Source organism: Equus quagga, chromosome 7, assembly GCF_021613505.1.
Source record: "Equus quagga isolate Etosha38 chromosome 7, UCLA_HA_Equagga_1.0, whole genome shotgun sequence".
Taxonomy (NCBI): Eukaryota; Metazoa; Chordata; class Mammalia; order Perissodactyla; family Equidae; genus Equus; species Equus quagga.
This window is the reverse complement of record NC_060273.1, coordinates 30600892-30621036: the sequence shown is the minus strand read 5'-3', so window position 1 is coordinate 30621036 and position 20145 is coordinate 30600892. Positions and strand designations below refer to the sequence as shown.

Sequence of the window (20145 nt, the reverse complement as noted above, 5' to 3'; positions counted from 1 at the left end):
CAGTAGGTTTTTGGTCCCTTTTGGGAGGCTGGCCAACCCATATTGTATTAGCCTCTGGTCATTGAGGGAGTTTTCTCTAAGTATTCCACTGACCTCTGCAGACTGCTTGCTGGTTCTAAGAACTGTAGCTTTTAGAAGCAGTGTTGCCTCCTGGGCTGTGACCAGCTCCCAAGACCCTTGTCGTGTCCTCTCCTCCCCCAGCCCCTCTGCAAACCACCCACCCTGCTTCTCCCCCTCTTCCCACGCCTGATTCTCATGGGGTCAGCAGGTCTGACGGCGGAGGGTCCGAGCAGACGCCTGGACGGCTGCAGCCCTCCTGAGCTCTTGCCTCGTGGCTTTCAGCTGTGTGGAGCCCCTGAGATGAGGATCTTTGTGACTGGCCGCTGGCTCTCTCTCCCCTCATCTCCTGATGCTCTCCTCCTGGGATTCGCAAATATCCTCCATTTCCGTGGTGTTTGTACCTCCATGCCTTTACCTGCGCTGTTCCCGCTGCACGATCCTCCTTTCCATCTGGAAAACTCCCTCCTCACTCCCTCACTCAGTGCCCGCTCCTCACCTCTCCTGGTGCCCGTCTGCACTCCAGGTAGACCTTCAGCGCGTGTCTGCACCTGGAGGTGTCCAAGGTGGTAGTGTGCTTTCTCAGCGGGCCAGCCTCCCTGATGGGCCACCCAGAAGACTTGGTTGATTTCTAGTCTCAGATACTGCCCTGCGACCTGGCCCTGCCAGCGCTGGAGGGTTAGGGCGACCCTCTGATGAGAGCCTTCCCTCAGGATCCTTCAGTTCTCAGTAGCCATGGAGACTTGGAGCGGCTCTCTGGGGGGTGCTGTGGGCAAGTGTCCCGAATAGCAGGATGTTGACAGCCTTGACCCCAGACTGTGGGCCGTCTGCAGGTGTTGTCCCTGAGCTCCTGCCAGGGGAGTGGAGTCAAGATGGAGGGGAAATTCTGGCACGTGGTCGGTTCATGGGCCTTCTTGACGACTTTGCCCCGTGCTCCTGACCTGGCTCCAGGGTGATTTAGCCTATCAGACCCAGCCCCCTTGGCAGCAAGTGATTTGGAAAGTCCCCTTCCTCACCCGGCCGCCCACAGCGTCATATTCAGCAGTGTCTTGAGTGTGAGGTAAAGGGCACACAGGAGGAGAGTAAGTTCTAATACATGCATCTCGGTACGTCAGTCTGTGGGCATGACGACCCTGGAGGTGCTGGAGAAGAAAGGCTGCATCTCCCGGCCGCGCTGTGAGTGTGGCCGCGTGTCCTGACAGATGTGGGGGCCGCGCTGTGAGCATGGCTGCACTCTGAATGTGGCTGCATGTCTGGCTGGCGCTGGGGCCGCATGGTGACCATGGCCGCGCTTTGAGCTTGGCTGCGGGGCCGCGCTCAGTTCCGAGGCCTCGAGCGTGCTGCAACAGTGCAGGCTTCTTAGGGATGAGTGAGTTTTGAGTTTTAAGCAAAAGAAAGTATAACCCTCTCTCTAAAACTGTAGCTGGCTACCAGAAGAGTTCACTGATGCTGAGTGTGCACAAGCATTCTGTGCTCCTTCGTCAGAGGAGTGAGGTGCTGGGCCAGCTCAGATGATGGCAAGCAGCCTTTGCACCCGAGCAGATGCTGGCAGGACATTTGAACGTTGTGCAGATGCATGATGGCTCTTCCATCTGTAGGCGTGTCCGGCACATTGCAGGATGTCACGCCCCACTCACGCAGGGCCATAGATCCCCCTTGCTGTGGACAAAAGAAGTGCCCGAGCATGGGGCTGCCATGCCCTGGGAACCAGTGCCAACTGTGTGTTAGTGCCATGCTTCCTTGAGAAGCTCGTGTGAATGCCCCGGCCGGCTCGGGTGGCAGGGTGCACTGGGCCGGGCTGGGAGCGGGGTTGAGCTGAGCTCGGTCCCCCCGGGGAAGAGTGCCTGTGATAGTAGACCAGGGAGTCAGCAGCACTCAGCACCACGTACTGGCTGGGCGGCCTCCACCAGGGGCCGGCGAGCAGCATGGGGCCCTCCAGGAGCCCCCCACCCCCAGGCCCTCTTCCTTCCCCACACCCTCCTAGGCTGCTGGAGGCACCCAGGAGAGCCCCGTCTCCCCAGCAGGAGGAAGCTGGCTACTGGTCTTGTAAGTTCTGCACCCCCTGTGCCGTCGGGGTGGGGAACAGCCCGGTCCTCTTGACAGCTCAGCTCCTGGGTGGCTCCCCGTCCCGATGGTCCCATGTGGTCCCTGTGGTGGGCATAGAGAGAAGTGGGCGGGGAAGGCCGCCGTGACAGAGAGCCGGGCTGCAAGCACTGAGGTGCTGGTAGGCAGGTGTTTCCGTAAACAGCACCCTCTTCAGCTTTCCGACCTTGGTGCCGGCTGATGCATTTCCTCGCCAGCAGGCTAAGGTTGGTCCCAGTTGGGGTGAGCAGACCAGCCCACAGGCCCACCCAGCCCACTACAGGGTCTGTGAGTAAGTCGTGTTCTTACAACAAAGCTGCTGTGCCGTTCCACCGCAGGTTTCCTGCGGCCACTTGTGTGTGACAGCAGCGGGGGCCATGGGGCCTGCAGAATGGGACGTTTCCTGCCCGGCCCTTCACACTGGAAGTTTCTGAGCCCTGGTGTAGGAGAGACTTGAAGGCAGCGTCACCTCTCAGTTCCTGGGCTTCCAGTGTCCGTCACTAGCCCCGGAGCTCTGCTGCCCTGGCAAAGGCTCCTTGGTGGGCGAAGGCCCTGAGGAGCTACCACGGGCCGGGCCCCAGAACCCTGGCTCTGGGTGGACCGACAGACCCCAAGGACAGCGTTCCCTGCTGCTTTCTGCTGTCCCCAAGCGTCTGCCAAAGCCAGTCCAGCCTGTGTCCAAGCAGAGACTCTGACACCTTGGCTTCATCCCAGTTGTTGGAGCAGATGCCCAGGCGAACGGGACCCTGCTGGTGGCCCCTTGCACAGGCAGCCTCTGCGCAGTCTGGTGAGGAGGCCATGAGCCCCGTCGCACCAGGGGACATCATCAGGGTCCTGGAGCAGAACCACGGGACACCCAAGTTCATTCAGCAGCTCCGCCAGTGCTGATTCAGCTCTGTCAGCGCCAGCTGCAGCCTGGAGCTGGAGGGTGGGCCCGGCGGTGCGGCCCCTCTGGAGCTCACCGTCGCTGGGCAGACAGAGAGGGCTGTCCAGGGGGTGTTCAGGCTGCAGAGGAGGGCTCAGGATGTGCGGCCAGCCCGTGCAAGGCCCTGCCCGCGTGCCTTGAGCCATGGTTTGCCATTGAAAGTGAAGGCTCCGCTGGGTGGCCTGCCATTTGGTGGATACTGGCCTGGGCTCTGGGCCAATAAGTGGATATTTTTAGAGTTTTCTTACTGTTTGAGTAAGCAACCCACATACATGGAGCCAAGTAAAAAAAGAGGCAGAATGGTACGAATAAGCCGCCTCCCTGCCGTGACCACTCTTTCAACCCTGGAGGCAGCGGTACCCCCATTGTTCGTAGGGGGCACGTAGGATCTGTTCTGGTTTCTTGAGTGCGCCCTCTGACTTCTCCCCAACTCGACCTTGTGACACCGCTATCACTAACCCCGTTTCCAAGTAGAGGAAACAGGCTCGCAGAGTTGCATCTCAGTGTGTCAGGGTCCATAGTGGGGCTGGGTCTCCCTCTCAATCCGTGACTTTGCAGCCTGAGCACCTCGCACTCTTTCTGTGGCCCACAGAGCGAGGTGGGCCAGGCTGGCCAGGCCCCTGCGATGGGGTCTGTTCCTTCCCACACCCTCCTCCCACACAGCTGGGTGGGCAGGACCTTTGGCTGTGTCTGAGATGACCGGCGCCCTGATCCCACATCTTGTTTGGCTCTGGGAGATGGCATGGAAGTGGCAGTGAGTGGGGACCCCTCGGAGGTGGGGCGTCTGGGGCCAGCACGTGGCTCTGGAAGAATGTTTCACGTCCCGTCCTCACCTGCAGAACGAGAAGCAGAGGCCTCAGAAGGGGCCATGAGGACGAGCCGCCTGCCCCAGGGCCTGCAGTAGCTGCGGGTTTACTTGTTGGGGTTCCCCAGGGGGCCTGTGGGGCACCCCACCTCTGTCTGGTGTGTGAGCACAGCCTGCCAGCGGCCTCCCCAGGGCAGCAGCGGCGGCTCCAGAGCTGCCAGCCCATCTCCCTGGGCGCCTGCTTCGTTGGGAGCAGGCGCTGCTGGTAATTATGCCTCTTAATTTAGGAGAGCGAGCCTGAGAAAGTAATTTGAATTTGGATGTTAACCTCGGAGGCTGGGAAGGGGCAGAGCGAGCCCTCTCTCCTGGAGGCTGAATTGGAAATGAGCAGGGAGACATTCGGGCTGACTTTGAGAAACGGCTCTCTGTAGCAGCAGCAGGCAGAGGGCTCATCTGGCACGGGGGTTGGGGGCCCGGTGACCCATGCGTGCTCACGTCGCAGGCGTGGGCCTCACCCCGCCTGCCACAGCTGCAGGCAGCCCCTCAGAGACCACTGTTCTTCCAAGTCCTTTCTGCGGGGGGCAGTTTGCTTCAGAGCGGGTCGTGGGACGGGTCTTCGTGGCTTTGAGCCATTTGGCAGGGTCTCAGAAGGTGCATCCAATTAGTCCTTGTGTTCTTTGTAAACCAACTCTCAATACAGGTTTTTCTCAGTGAAGTATGAAATGGGTAGTTGCAGACTGCAATATTAACGCCTTTCCACTTTTTTCTCACTTCTTCCTGTGCCAGCTCGGAGCAACTCGGATTAGCTTACGTGGGCTGAAAGGAGCCGGGAACAGACACTTGTGCCTTCTGGCTCCCAGCCAGGGCTGGCCTCGGGGGGCGGGGGTGGAGAAGGGAGGTCCCCTGGGGCCCCGTCCAGCTCCCCCACGAGGCCTGGGGGCCGCAGGAGAGAGAGAGAAAGGGACTTAGTCACACTCAGCAGGCGAGTGTGTGTGTGAGAGTGAGTGCAAGGGTGCGTGGGGGTGTGTGGTTAGTGTGAGTCTGGGTGTGGGGGAGTGTGCATGGGAGTGTGTGTTGGAGTGGGGAGCGTGGGGTGGGGGCAGGGGCTCCGGGGCCCTGGGGTGCCACGTGAGGGGCAGGGATCCGGCATGTACTGAGCCCCGCTCTGCGCCAGGTACCAGCCGGCACTTTAGTTCAGGGCTCAATGCTCACACCTCCAGGATCGGAGGTGTCATCCCACTTTCCAGACGAGGGATTTGAGGTCCAGCCTGAGTGCGAATGGTCACAGAGACTGTGTTTTTGCCCCCGTCCCTCGTCCCCGGTCCTGGGGACATGCATGGGAACAGCACCTTCTCGCTAGTCCTCCGCTTTGGACCCTGCGTCCCCCAGCCTGCTCCTGTGGGAGGAGCCGTGGAAGGGCCGTGGCCGTGCAGAGGCTTCCTTGGAATGGCTGTGGCAGTCCCGGCCCGGCAGGCATGGTGGTGTTCCCAGCTGTCACCAAGGCCACCCATGGGAACCTGACTCATTCTCATCTCCCACTAGCCTCTTTCTAAGCCTGACTGGGTTTTCCTCCTTTGGAATAGTGACATGTTTAAATAGTTTCTTAAATTGGGTGACTCGTAGGTAAACAGACTCCAGGTTTTCTTGCTTTCTGGATTGACTTAATTCTCGGTGTCTTTACTTTAGAAACCTTTAGAACCGTTTAGAAACTGCCCTGCTCGGCTCCACTCCAGGCCCCGTGCTGCAGTCCTGGTGGAGGCCTGGCCTGCTCACTGTCCCCAGGCTGTGCCTCAGTTGGCTGCACCCTCCGGGAGGCACCGGGCATTTGGTGGCATGCGTGTCACGCCCACGCTCTGGTCCCCTGCCTGCATGCATGCAGCACCTCCTGGGAGCCAAGTTCTGAGCCAGGAATAGGGGTTACGGGTTGAGCGGTGGCACGTCAGCCTCCAGGACCCAGGCCAATGGGGAAGAAGAGGCACGTACCGAAGTCGTCGGATTACGTGGTCAAATACGGCACATGGAGCTGACACGCCCAGCTTGGGGGGATTGGTGGAGAAGGTAGCGTCTGAGGTGGGGTGAAAGTGGACGGGAGTCGGGGTACAGATGGAAACTGAACTGTGGACAAGTGTCGTGTGTCCTGTTTGCCAGCCGCCCTCCTGGGCTGTGGACTGAGGGGTGTGGGGCGCTCAGGGGGGCTCGGGTGTCTGCAGAGCAGGATGGGGGCAGGCCCAGCGGTCCTTGTGGCCCCGTCAGGTCAGTGTGTGTGGGCCGCAGCCTGGCGGAGGCTGGCGGCTCGGCACAGCCTGGGTGGAAGGCCAAAGGGGAGCAAAGTTGAAAGTCTGCTGGTTGTGAGTCCAAGGTGACAAGTTAAAATGAAGGGCCTGATTTTTGCTTTGAGCACTGTGGTGTCAGTCAGCATTTCTCCCTTTTTAAGACCTGGAAATCATCCAAAAGTACCAAGAAGAATGAAAACCAAAAAGATGAACTTAAATTTGGGCAAAACAGAAATACAGCTAAAACCCAAGCCCCTGAATGGGAGGAAGAGGCCCTCAGCGTGGCCTGGGAGAGGCTGTGCGGAAGGAGCCAGGCCACTGCGGCAGGGAGGGGGCTTGGCACCCCGGCGGGCGGGAGGCCGCTAATGAAACACCTCGCGCCGGCGGGGGCCCCTGTTGGCAGCAGCATGGACGGGGTCAGCCGCAGGAGCAGGAGCTTCCTGGCCCCGTTTCTGTTCACAGGAGCAGGAGATGTGGAGGTGAGTGAGAACTCGGACACACAAGTGCGAATGTCTCCTTGACGGAAAGGGAGGAGGCGTTTCCTCCTGCGGGAAAGCTCACAGCGCCCTCTCTTACCAGAGGGCAGGAGCGCAGGCGGGTGGAAGTCTCACAGAGCCATCCGATCAGAGGTAAAGAGAAGAGAGCACCCTGTCCTTTGCACAGTATCAGCCTTTTGCACAAAGCCAGATAAATAAAACTCATTTTCAGTGATGGCTAATAAAGGCAACATGGCACAGTTTTGTGAAATCAAAAAATTTTGTAGAAAAGTAAATAACAGAAAAGAGTTTCCCAGGAAAAAAATTGGCATTGAGCAGATGAAAATTATATCTGAACATTTTGCCAAGAAATAGACCCTAGCAATCCAGTAGAATCCACGAAGCTGGAACAAAATGCAAGCGCCCGGAGCAGAGGTGGGAGGCCAGGGTAGCAGGTGAGCCAGGCGCCAGCTGAGCTCAGGACAGGAGTCAGAGCAGAAGGTCGGTCGGGATACAGGAGGGTGAGGTGATGGGGAGGCCCAGCAGCCAGATGCAGCTGCTACGTGTCTGACAATGTAGAATTTATGTATTTAGTAAAAACTCTCAAGAAGGGAGAAGATGGGAGAAAAGAATGCTGGTTTCCCCATCATTAGTAGCTGAAGGTTAAAACATACCATTTAACGAGAGCATCACGTAGTAAAAGCATATTTAACCGAGAAAGGTGAACAATAAGGATGATGCGTTTGGTAATCAGACACTCAGCATAGGAAACTGATAGGAACCGTGGGAAGCAGAAAAGTACAGGCATTGTGTATGGTTACGAGTTAGGAAAGCAGCCACTAGAGCCAAAACACAAACCTGTCTGAGTATCGAGAGAATTTCACAGAAAAAAGCAAACCAGACAACAAGGCCACAACCAGCAGGATTGCTGTTCCAGAAAAGCCGAGACGAGGGGCAGTTTGAGGGGAAGGATGAGGGATAGCCGCGGTAGGAGAATTTACTGTGCTTCCTAATCCCCATTATGCCAAGTGGGCAAGACTGAGCAACAGAAAAGACAGTATGTGTTGTGTCCTTAACCCCGAAACCAAAGAACACTCTTTTTAAAAAGTGCTCAGAGAAAACGTTCACCCAAAATACCCGTATATCACATAATAAAAAAACCTTCACAAATTCAAATAGGTAGAGCTGATTCAGACAGCTTTCTCTGGTCACAGTGATGAATTTGAAATCAAGAACAAAACCAGAAAAAGAAAAACCTCCTAACACTTGGAAATTTGAAAAAAAAAAAAAAGGGAACAAAAGCCTGTGTCTTAATTCTTGGGTCAAAGAAGAAATGCAGTTCAAAGTGCATAAAATCTAGAAAATAATCCTAATGGAAATCCTGCTCCTCTGAGCCTGTGGAAAACACTGGAGTGTGCTCAGCAGAGAAATCATGGGCATAAGTGCTGTATTATTGGGCAAGAAAGAGGGAATATGCGTGGATTAAACACCCAGCTCAAGAACTCACAGAGGAAAACAAAGTAAGCCCAGTAAGGCAAAAGGTAGGAATTTATAAAGATCAAAGCAGGAGTTAATAAGAAAGTGAAAAATGGTAGAAATAATAAATAAACCCAAATGCCTGTGCTTTGAAATAACACCAGTAAAACATATAAATTATTCACAGTCCTAGTAAAAAATTAATAGAAAGCATCACCATCACCACCACCAAAATAAAGAATAAGAGTAATGACTTTGGAGTTCCTGACTGAGAGGAGCCTGGAAGGGCGTCCCGGGTGCTGAGAAGGCTGGGTCTTGATCTGGATGGTGGTGCCGTGGGTGTGGACATGTGTACAGTCAGTGAGCCGTACACACAAGATTTATGCACCTTACTGTGTGTGAGCTCTACCTCAACAGTAAAGAAAATAAATAAAAACAAAAATGAAAATAAACCTATAAGGAATCAGGAGTTCTACATGAATTCTATAAGAAGAACTATGAATTATATCACAACTCTATTTAAATAAAAATCTGAACGAAATGAATAATTTTGTAGGAAAATATAACCTATCAATACTGACTCCAGAAGAAAGAGCAATTCTAAACAGACCAATTTATAAAGTTGTCACAAAAAAGCCAGCCCAGCCCTCCCCAGCGAAAAGGAACAGAAAACGCATCAGGTTGAGTCAGTTTCACGGGAAAATCCTACGAGGTCTTCAAAATACCAGCATGTCCGTACTGTGCAGACTGTCCCAGGGCAGGGGAGAGGAGCCAAGTCAAGTGAGCACGCTGTTGACGCCAGCACCTGTGAAGATCCCCACCTGTGCAGTGTGCGTGTGCGCGTACACACGCGGGCACAGACTGTAGACCAGTCACACGTGTTCCCGTGTCCGGAAGTGAAGTCAGTGCACTAGAACCCACCGTGTCAGGTGGGTTTCTGCAGGGCTGGGCTGCTGGTTTGGTTTTAGGATATCTTCTCCATGTTTGCTGAAACGGCATTTGACAAAATCCAACATTCAGTCTTGATTAAAAACTTAATAAAGTATGAATATGTGGGTAATTTCTCTACATGATAAAATATATCTATTTCAGCCAAAAACTGACATGCTATAAATAAGAAGATACTAGTTGCAGTTCCGGTGAAGCCACAAACAGGTTAAGGATGTCCAGTATTACAGCTATAATTTAATATTATTCTGGGGTTACTGGTCATCAAAAGCAGACAAGAGGAAGAATCGAAGGTCTGAGTATTGAGACGGAGGAGGGACGTGCTCACTTTGCAGCTGACGTGATTGTGTGCAGAGACAGTCAGCGAAATCGACTGTAACCAGAGAATTTAGTGAAGGAAGTGAGACCACATGCAGAAATTTAAAGTCATATATATACAGAAACAACAAGTTACAGAGACAGCAGAAGAAGTGCTCCCATTCACAACAGCAACAACAGAAAAAGGCGAAAAGATGAAATGTCCAAGAGCAAGGGCCTGTAACGTGTAGGATCTGAATGGGGGACCTTCCGCAGGCTCTTCCAAGTCCATGAGAAAGCTGGCGGTGTGCTTTAGCAGGAGTTCTCCTGAGTTACCTTGTCCATTTAAAATAGTCCCGACTTTCTTAAAAAAAATGTGTTTTGGTGTGTTTTTTTATGTTTTGTTTTGTTTTTGCGGAGGAAGATTTGCCCTGAGCTAACATCTTTGCCAATCTTCCTCTATTTTGTATGTGGGTCGCTGCCACAGCATGGCTGCTGACAAGTGCTATTGGTCTGCGCCCAGGAACTGAACCCAGGCTGCCAAAGTGGAGCGCACTGAACTTAACCGCTAGGCCAGCCCTTAAGAAAGATTTTTGGTTGGTGCTTTTTTTTTTGATGGTAGAGGGGTGGGATGGCGTGGGGAGAAAAAGGCTTCTAAGATTCTTGTGGACAGAACAGTGGAAGAGAATCAGAAGTGAGAAGCGGACTCAGTTACACAGAGGACTTCAGTGAGTGAGAACGTGGAGTATTAAACCACAGGAAGCCGTCGAGCCTTTTGATAGGTGGTATTGGGACATCTGGGCTGTCATCATAAGGGCAGCCTGCCAGCCAGTGCCTGACGAAACTACAGATGGACATGCCCTTTGACCCTGCAGTGTGCTTCTGAGAGGTCATCCTGCGGTGAACTTGCACACGTGGGAAGCAGAGTGTCTAAGAGCTGGTGCGCCTCCACGTCGACTGTAGCACTGTCGTGTGGGAAGTGGCTTAAATGTTCGCCGGTGGGAGCTCGTTAAATAAGAGGTGGTGTCCACATGGTGGAGTTCTGGGATGTCATGGAAATGAACCAGGAAGCTCTCTCTGCGCTGGTTTGCAAACGTCTCCCCAGTATATTAAGTGAAAAAAGCAAGGCTTGAAACACCGTGCAGGCTATCTTCCCATTTTTGTAACAAGAAGGGGAATAACGGAGACGTGTTTGCTGGTGAACGTGTGAACTGTTTCTGAAAGACACACGCAGCTTGACGACTGTTGGCTGTGGGTCAGGGACTGGGGGCTGGGGTGACGTTGGGGAGAGACTTGTCCGTGTGCGCCCCTTTGTACTGGATATCTGGACCTTGGGTCTCGAGGCCTCGAAGCGTTCTGAGAATCCAGGACAAGGTCCAGCAGGACCTTGGGCAGGGCCTGGCACCAGGGCTGTGAGGGCTCCAGGAGGCGTCCTGTCCTGCGCTCTGCTCGTCTCTGCAGACCGTCTTCCTCCGCGGCGTGGGTGCTTGGTAGCTGAGAGGTATCAGCCTGTCCGTGCTTAAGGTGTGCATCCCTTCTGCTCAGGAGATCAGCCCCACCGCCCAGAAAACAGAGAGAGACACGGGTCAGCCCAGACTGGACTCTCGGGCCTGTCCTGCGTCCCTCCTGGAGAGAATCCTCTTGGTCCAGTGTATCTACTGGTCTGTTCAGCTGTGGCCTCGAGGACGGGCACAGTTAGGACAAGGACTTTCTGGGAGCCCACCCAGCAAAGACCATTGTGAGCTGAACGTCACCAGAAAAGGAAGGTGCCGCCAGCTTCTAGGTCAGTCTGGTGACATTGGAAAGGAGTGACGCACCCTGATAGTTCAGAGGCGAGTGTCAGGGAGTGTTCGTGCATTGAGATAGCCCGGTTCCTGGGAGGAAACGTCATCTGAGCTCCAGCTTCCTGGGGGAGGTGGTTATGATGGGGGAGGGCCACAGGACGTGGTGAGCGTTGCTTCCCCCTGAATATGATCAGGTTTTATTTCACGTTTCGACACCATCTTTTGACGCCACTAAGTGGTCACTTAGTGCTTGCTCTGTAAAGTGGGGCATCACCCCAATGACAAGACGTGCCACAAGAGGCGCCTGTCATCTGTCAGCGCAGGCAGCTGGCTCAGTGGGTACTGGTGGCGCCGGAGCTCAGGGAGGACAGGCGTGGAGTGGCCACGTGTCCCTGGGTTCTGACCCTTCTCCTGGGCCTCTGAGGACTTTGCCCAGGCTGTTCTGGAAACATAGTGATGCTCATGCCTGTTCACCCTCCATGACCAGCAGGATGGGGTCACCTGGTTGTGCAGTGGTCCTATTTCGGGGCAGGATTGGGGTCGCCTAGCTGTGGAGTGGTCCTGTTTGGGGGCAGGAGTGGGGTCACTTGGTTGTGTGTTGGTCCCATGGAGGGGCCAGGTTTCCTTCAGGGACCTTGACGGTTAATACTGGGGCTTTGTAGACTGGATGCCTCGCCCAGGAATTCCTAAGTCAGGCTGCCCAGGGAGGGCCTTTCCAGGAATGGCCTGGAGAGACTGTTTTCGAGAAGAAAGCACAGCAGGCCTAGGGCTGTTCATTTAGGCCTGGAAGGCACATACGTGGAAGTGGGCCCGCCCTCCTCCCCCCCCCCGCAGCCTGGGCCTTGCTGATCTGTCACGGCACCTTTCCTGCTGACCCTGTCCTGTCCATCTCAGCCTAGGACCCAGTGCCGTTCACATGCTGGGGCAGGAGCTGGGAGTTCTTGGCTGCCCCCAGTTCGTGGGGCTGTGCCTGCCGCATGGGCTGTGCCTCCCTGGAAAGCCCTGTAAAAGATGAGGGCCCCCCGCCACCTCTCCGCACTCCCCCATTTCCATGTGAGCCATTGGGGAGCACTCAGCACACAGTCTGAGAGAGCCAGACAACCACCAGAGCATGAGATCCGAATGAGGGAGCCTCCGAACCTCGTCTGTGCCAGAGCACGGAGACCAGCCTGGGCGCGTCGAGGGGCCCAAGCACAGGCTAGTGGTCTGGGCCTGTTCCTGCACCTCCAGCCCAGTGCGGTGGCTGCCTCCCTTTCACGTGGAGACTCTCCTTCCACCAGTAGTCTCTGAGCCGTTCTGGTCTAGGAACTGGGCACACATCAGCCAGACACACAGACTGTGATCAGATCGACACGCACAATACCAGCCCAGAAGGGTGAGCTGGGCAGTGCCCTGACCTACAGCACTGGGTCCAGGAGTGCTCTCAGCAGGAGCTGGGATCAGGGAAGGAAGTGGCGTTTTGTGGGACCAACGGGAAGAGCAGGAGCTACCTGGCGCTGGCAGTGAAGGCGGCCAGGTGGCCAGGGTGCAGAGCCAGTAGTGGCAGAGCTGGAATGACACCAGGGCTTCCCCCCACCCCCGCCTCTAGCCCCTGCGCTTGGCCCTCCTCTCTTACGATTCACAGGCCCTGAGGACTAAGCTGCTTTTGTGGGGAGCAGGCGTAAGGAATGGCCAGAGCCCAGTCCGAGGATCGCGACACTGAGCCTGCAGCCAACCAGCAAGGCTTGCGTGGGGCCTTCCCGGCTGCTGGCAGTGTTCAAGGCCACTGGGGCCCTGAGTCCCTTAGAGAACCTGTCTGGTCAGCGGGGCCTTTGACTCCCGGGGCAGCGGGGCATGGCTTTGGATGAGCATGTCCCAGCCCCACTGGAGCGTGGGGCTCGCTCCTGGGACGGTCCCGGCCCGGAGCCTGCCTGCTTGGTGCCCGCCTGCCCGGCCCCTTCCTGTTCCTGTGCCTGGACCTCTGCGCTGGAGTCTACTTCCTGCTCTTCCTGGAGCCTCAGGGCGTCTGGCTCCCCCGCTGCACCCCTGTTCCCCCAGGTGTGTGAGAGCAGGTTAAAATTCACATTCCCTTCCACGCAGTCTGCGTCGCCTGTCATCCTATGGAGGAGTTTGAAGTGGCGAATAAATAAAATCCCATGACTATTAAAACAGATAGAAGCGTTGGTAAACCTAGAATGTGTTCTTTCCAACTGCTGTCCCCTTTTCCTCAGATTTTCCTATTTCCCCTCAACCTACTCCACAGTGGCTGTGTGTCTCTGTTGCTGTTCCGGAGACAAGTGCTAAAAAAGGAGAAGGAAGTTGTGTTTCCACGAGCTGGAATACTTTAAGGTCTGGCAGCCTCCGGCCTCTGGGTTTCCAGGAGCCAGCGTGGTCTCTCCCACCGGCTTCCCCACACGAGGTGGGCATCCTGCCCCCCGCCCAGGGAAATTGGATGCTGCCTTCTGGATTTCAGGGGCCTGGCCGAGGGTCCTTGGAAGCCCCAGTGAAGGGGCTCCAGCAGTGCCCGTCCCGGCTGACCCTCCATCCTGTGTTTTCTCGCAGCTGGAGATGGAGCTGAAGATGCTGAAGTCTCAGTCAGGCCCTGCCGACCAGAGCTTCCTGTTCTCCAGGGAGGAGGTGAACTCACTCAGGTACGTTCCTCACGCCCGGCGCCACCTGGGGTCTGTTTGCGCCTCTTTCCTCTGTCGCCTTCCTGGAGGATGACTACTTCTTAACTCGTGTTCCATCCACTTAGTGTCGTCTCTGCAGAGGACTCGTCTCTGCTGGCTTGGGCTTCTTCACGGCCTAGCCCAGGCTGCCCCCAGTGCACGGGAGAGAGCAGAATAGACTCGAGTCACAGTTCTGTCTGGGGGGGCCTGTCTTTGTTGCCAGCAAAACAGAAGCAGTTGGGAGCAGCCCCTCTGCTTTCCACGCTGCTTCAGGGGGCAGTGGGGACCTGGGGGCCTGCTGGTTCAGAGCCCATGCAGAGCCAGCCGTGTGAAGAGAATCAATCGCAAAGAGCAGCCAGGCCGGCCGTGCTACAGTGTGTTACAGGCCACCTTCAGGCCCCGTCGCAGGCGTGCTCCCTGTGAGCACTTGCTGTCTCTCCTGACCTCCCATGTCCCGGCATAGCTTGCTTCCAAGGAGGAGAGGTGCGGCTGGGGGACTTTCCAGCGCTCCCTTCCACTTGTGCTGTGCACAGAGCGGGGTCCCGAAGTAGGAAGTTTCCAGGGAGACGCAGGCAGAGCTCTGAGAAGCCTGCTCCGGCTCTCCTTGGGTCCCTGTGTTGGCCCTGCTCTTTCTGGAGAACTGGCTGATGGACAAGTTGATGGTGTCTCCCCATCTGCTCTGGGTGCAGAGCAAGCACCGTCCGAGGGGCCCCTGGCTCTGGGGTGCTCAGTGCCTTCAGCCAGCTCCTCTGCTCCAAACGCCTGCCACATACCAGGCCTGGGGTGTCTGGTTCCTCTCTGCAAGCTGCTCCTGTCGGTCACAGAAGACTGAGCTGTGACCCAGACGGCTCCAGGGCCCACCATGTGTGTGAGACCCTGGTCCGTCAGTGATGGCATGGACCGGGGAGAGCTACACCCTGGCCCAGCCCACCTGGGGGGTCGGTTCCCCTGTGGCTAAGGCTGTGACAGTGGCACACCCTGTTCCCGAGGCTCTGTGTCTGTTGGGAGCACTGGGATAGCCCCATCGGGATGCTGGGATAGCCCTGTTGGGAGTGCTGGGATGGCCCCTTCCAGATGCTGGGATGGTCCCGTCGGGATGCTGGGATGGCCCCGTCGGGATGCTAGGATGGCCCCGTCGGGGGCGCTGGGATGGTCCCGTTGGGATGCTGGGATGGCCCCGTCGGGAGCGCTGGGATGGTCCCGTTGGGATGCTAGGATGGCCCCGTCAGGGGCGCTGGGATGGTCTCGTCGGGATGCTGGGATGGCCCTGTCGGGAGCGCTGGGATCGTCCCCGTCGGGATGCTGGGATGGCCCTGTCGGGAGCGCTGGGATGGTCTCGTCGGGATGCTGGGATGGCTCCGTCAGGAGCGCTGGGATCGTCCCCATCGGGATGCTGGGATGGCCCCGTCTGGATGCTAGGATGGCCCCGTCGGGGGCGCTGGGATGGTCCCGTTGGGATGCTGGGATGGCCCCGTCGGGAGCGCTGGGATGGTCCCGTTGGGATGCTAGGATGGCCCCGTCAGGGGCGCTGGGATGGTCTCGTCGGGATGCTGGGATGGCCCTGTCGGGAGCGCTGGGATCGTCCCCGTCGGGATGCTGGGATGGCCCTGTCGGGAGCGCTGGGATGGTCCCATTGGGATGCTGGGATGGCCCCGTCAGAAGCTCTGGGAAGGTCCCACTGGGAGCGCTGGGATGGCCCCGTCGGGATGCCAGGATGGCCCCGTCGGGATGCCGGGATGGCCCTGCTGTGCAGGTCGTCTGTCCTGGCCCACAGTGAGGGCCCAGTAAGTGATCGTCATGGCCTCTCCTGGATTCAGGGTTTTCTCCAGGATTTCCAAAGCAGTTCTCCCACGTGGACCTGGCCTCATGAAGCGCTGTCTCTAGGGACGCGCCAGGTCCTGACGTGGCTCGCTTGCTCTTCATTCATTCAGTCATTCACTTGTTCAGGGTCGGTGTGTGCCAGGCACGTGCTCAGGGCTGCGCCTGAGGATGAGTGCGGGGGAGAAGGACACATCTCTGTCCTCCGCAACTTCACAGTGCACGGGGGCCTGGGGGTGTTAGTCACATGCAGTCATGCCCGTGTAACGACAGGCGGTGGGCAGCACAGCAGAGGTGCCTCATGAGGAGGTGACTGTGGGGTCCGCCCTAACGAGCAGGCCCTGTATGGTTTGTGGCCTTGTTCCCAAGAGCAGAGGGGAGCCATCAAAGGTTTCACAGCACATGAGTGACACGACCACATTTTTAGCTGGAAAGCATCATTGGCTGCCGGGGCGCAAGATGGAAGGGGCACTTGGCAAGGATGGAGCAGCTGCCTCCCCGGCCACCACCGGCTGAACTTCTGCTGCGGGAACACCCCTTTCCAGCTGCAGCTGGCCGTCCCCGTGCAGAGACGAATAAACACCCCTCCAGCACCCTGACTTCGGGGAGCAGCCCCAGTCTATTGAGGAGGCAGTTCCTGCGATCGGAGGTGGGGCTGGAGGGCCAGAGAGCTGGCAGCAGTGGGGCTGGTCTTGATAATAAACAGACAAGGGGGAGAGGCAGGGGGGCTTGGAGGGCGGCCACAGGGACACCTTCATGGGGCGCTGAGCTGTCCTGGGGGACAGGGCTGGCTTGATTGGTACCAAATCCTAAAGGGCCTCGAACGCCCCATGAGGCAGTTGGAGCCCTTGTCCCTCTGTCCTTGGGAGCCGTGGCTGGCTCTTGAGTGGTGGATGGAGGAGGGTGATGAGATTCAGGGTGTTTGCCCTAATTCCCATCACCCCTGCCTGGCAGGTATAGTTGGCATCCTTCCTCTGTGGCTGGAGAGTAGGAGCAGCCTGCCCCCAACCGGGGATCCTGCAGTCCTTGAGCCGCCAGGCAGGCTGTCCCACCACTCCACAGCTCTCTCCTCTCTCAGACCATCTCTCATCTGCCATTGACGTGAGCGTGGCCAGGCGTGTATCAGATTTGTGTGGGCTAGCACACTTTGGATTCACTCATTTTTATTTATTTATTTACTTTTGGTGAGGAAAACTGGCCCTGAGCTAACATCTATGCCAGTCTTTCTCTATTTTATGTGGGACGCTGCCAAAGCATGGCTTGATGACCAGTGCTAGGTCTGTGCCCAGGATTCAAACCTTTGAACCCTGGGCCACCCAAGCAGAGCCTGCAAACTTAACCACTATGCCACCGGGCCAGCCTCTTTATTTATTTCCTAAAATCTAATTAAAAGGCTTTATCAGTGATGTCTTCTACCTCAAGATGAAAGCTTCTTGTTCTCCCCGACTCGTTGGAGACTGAAGCTGTGGAGAAAAAGGCCTCTGTGGTTGATGACTAGGAATCAGGCTGGCGCTTGTGTACCACGCTTTGACAGCGGGCTCTGCACCTCACCCTCCGCGTGTCCCGCCGCACACGGGGCTGACCTGGGGCTCCCATGGCACACAGACCTCCAGGATGCTGCTCTGGGCACCGTGCAGCCTCGCCAGCCCCACCGGGCCTCGGGGCCCCATTTGGGGTCCCCCTCAGCCCTGGCAGCAGACACGGCCAGGATGCTGGCGCGACGTGCCTGTGCGCAGGCTTGGGGAGAGGCCTCCAAGCGGACGCAGTGGGGAGCCTGGAACCCAGCCCAGCGGCCGGAAAGCAAGGCTTGCTGGGCCCGTGCTGCCCCCCCAGCTTCTCTGTGGGCAAGTGAGGGGCTTGGGGCGGGGGGCACGCATGCAGGCTTCACTGTCACCCCTGCCTGCAGCTGCCGTCCTCCAGGGTGAGAGGCTTCAGGAAGGCTTCCTTCTGAATGAAAACCGAGCTGCCTCAGTCTCTCGTCCTCCGGAGCGTGAAGTGCTTTTGCTGCACGTCTTCTCGGGAACTCACCCAGCAGCGCTGACCGAAGTGCTCGCTCAGAGGAAGACCAAGTGGACTGCTGACGGCTGCCGTCTGTCGCCCTGCCCCACGGCCTCACACGGCTAGCGCCCTGCAGCACGCGCATGGCCCGCCGGGGGGGCCTGGGGCCGGGGCTGGCCTCCCCCACTTGGGGACCTGGGGGCCCCTTCTTCCCAGAGGACGGGGATGGCACAGGCTGCCTCAGTCGTTTGCACACACGCAGATTTGTTATGCATGAATTGTGTATGTGTTCAACATATGCAATATGTTAAGTACATCTGATAGATTAAATGTGGACGTGTAAAACTTAAGTGGCAACAGTCGAAGGGCCCTTTCAACTGGAACAAATCTGGGTTCTTTCTTTTCCGCTGTCAGAGAGCAGCTCTAGCAAATCCTGAATGTGGGCTGTGGATTTAGTCCCTGCTCCCTCACTGCTGTCCGGGTCCTTCTGAGGTACCTGCCCGGCCCCAGGCCTTTTTCCAGCCACACAGAGACCCCTGGTTCAGGGGGCTGAGGGGTCCTTGGTGTTGGGGGCCCTCAGAGGATGGCACGGTGCCCTGTGGTCCCACCCATACCGTTTCCAGACTGCGAGGTGCTGGGCTCTTATTATGCATTTTTAAAAATACGTCTCGTGAACACATCCTTGTTGAACGCCCCTGCCTTCTTCTGCCCGTCCTTGAGCCTGTGATCAGGAAACACGGCCACTGCCTCTGAGCTTGCAGGGCAGCTGGCCGAGCTGAGGTGCGCTTACAGCTGCAGAGGGGCGTGGCTGCACACTCACCATCCGCAGCCCGGGCCTGGAAATCAGAACCCCCTCCGTGCATTTCAGACCTGCTGCTGCCTTGGGCCCGGGTCGGTGGCCTCAGGGAGTGATGCCCTCTGAAAGGAGGCTGCAGCCAGGATGAGGCAGCCCTCAGACCCTGGGCCTTCCAGGTTGAGGGCTTCTCCAGGGGGAGCTGGTCATGAGCTTTCCGGCCAGCACCGGGGGTCTCAGGCTTGCTCAGGGCGGGCAGGGCAAACCTTTGTGGCCTCACCCACCCCCACCCCCAGCCCCACCCCCGCAGCTCCATCTGGAGGCTGGAGTTGGGGAAGCCCATGGTCAGGGAGACTCCTCCACGGGGCTGCAGGCCCTGCTGTGAGCAGTCCCCTGACCAGCAAAGCTGGGTCCCCTCTGCCAGCCCACTGCCCGGTGGCCAGTAACGATGGGCGTCCACGCCTGGGCTCTGTAGCGTGGGGCGGGTGACCACGTCACAGGGCCTGGTGCCCACAGCTGGATTATCACGTCTCTACTCCTTGCGTGGACTCTGCAGCGGGCAGAACAGGTGGTCATGGCCTAGGGCAGAGCCTGCAGATCTGGCTCCTTTGCACGTGCTGTGTCTCCTCTCTCCGAAAACCGGAAGAATCTTCCTGCCCCGGTTCTGAGATGTCACGAAGACACTTTGGCGTCGTTTGTTTTTACATGTTGTGCTGGGCCGTCGGTGGCTTTTCAGTCTGGTCTCTTGTGTCCTTCGGTTCTTGGGAATTCTCTTGAATTACTTACAGATTACTTCTCTTCAATTTTTTCTAGTTCTTCTTTCTGAGACTACAATTATTTGGATGTTGAACTTGCTGAATTAGTTCTGTTTTAAAAAACATTTTTGATCCTATTTTCCATCTTTTTGTTCTACTTTCTGTTAAGTTTTCTCGAAGTTATCAACCTGTCCTTTATTTTTCCTACCATACTTTGAGTTTCCTGAGACTCTTTTGTTTTCTTATTGTTCTTTGTATACTCTTTTATATATAAAACATTTTCATGAGGTTAACGAGTACAGTTTGTCCACTGCCTCTTTGATGCTCATAATGGGACTTTCTGAAGTTTCTTCCCTCTGAATAGTCTGTTTCCTCGGAGCTACTGTTTTTTGTCAGTTGGTGGTTTGGACCTGGCCCTCGCCAAGTGTCTGGTGGTCCTGGCAGTCTGCTCGTGTCAGGAGCAGGGACCCAAGCAGCCCCATGGAAATGCCGTGTGCCTGGCTGGACTTGGCTCCGGTGGCTTCACGATGGTGGCACGTGGCTGGGCCGTGTTCCTGGGGAGCCCTCAGCACTGCCGTCTTTGGTCTCTCCTCTCGGCCGGGCCGTGTCTTTGGGACACTCCTGTGTGGAGGGTGTAGGCGGCTCAGCATCACTGGGAACATTTCCTGACCCTGTTTCCTGGGGTCACTGCCATTTGTCCCGTATTCCTCAGCCCGGAGACCTACTGTTTTCTCTCTCGAAAAAAGAAACCTCAGGTGTATCCTCCAAAGGCCGGGAGAGACAGCATAAAATAAACCGCAGAAAAGGATGTGGAGATGCTGCTTTTAAAAAGATCTTCAACTTCTGCTTCTGGTCAAGCTGAGTAGCCCCGTTCCTCCCAGTCGTCCTCCTTACTCCTCAAAACCCCGAGCCGACACGACAGGCGAGGAGGACCCTGCAGGTGCAGAGAGGGTCACCTGCATGGGGCCCTGGGACTTGAGGAACCCTGTGGAGGTGAGTTCCAAGTTTCC

At 56.7% G+C, this 20145-nt stretch overlaps 1 protein-coding gene across 4 annotated transcripts in view; it reads left to right on the top strand.

The window, feature by feature from the left end:
- The window catches only part of MAD1L1 (mitotic arrest deficient 1 like 1), a 413365-nt gene that overhangs the window by 253149 nt on the left and 140071 nt on the right, over positions 1-20145 (top strand). For all 4 annotated transcript variants that reach the window (XM_046666480.1, XM_046666481.1, XM_046666478.1 and 1 more), the window contains one exon: positions 13665-13753. In XM_046666480.1, the coding sequence (XP_046522436.1) occupies positions 13665-13753 (89 nt within the window). The remainder of the gene's footprint in view (positions 1-13664; positions 13754-20145) is intronic.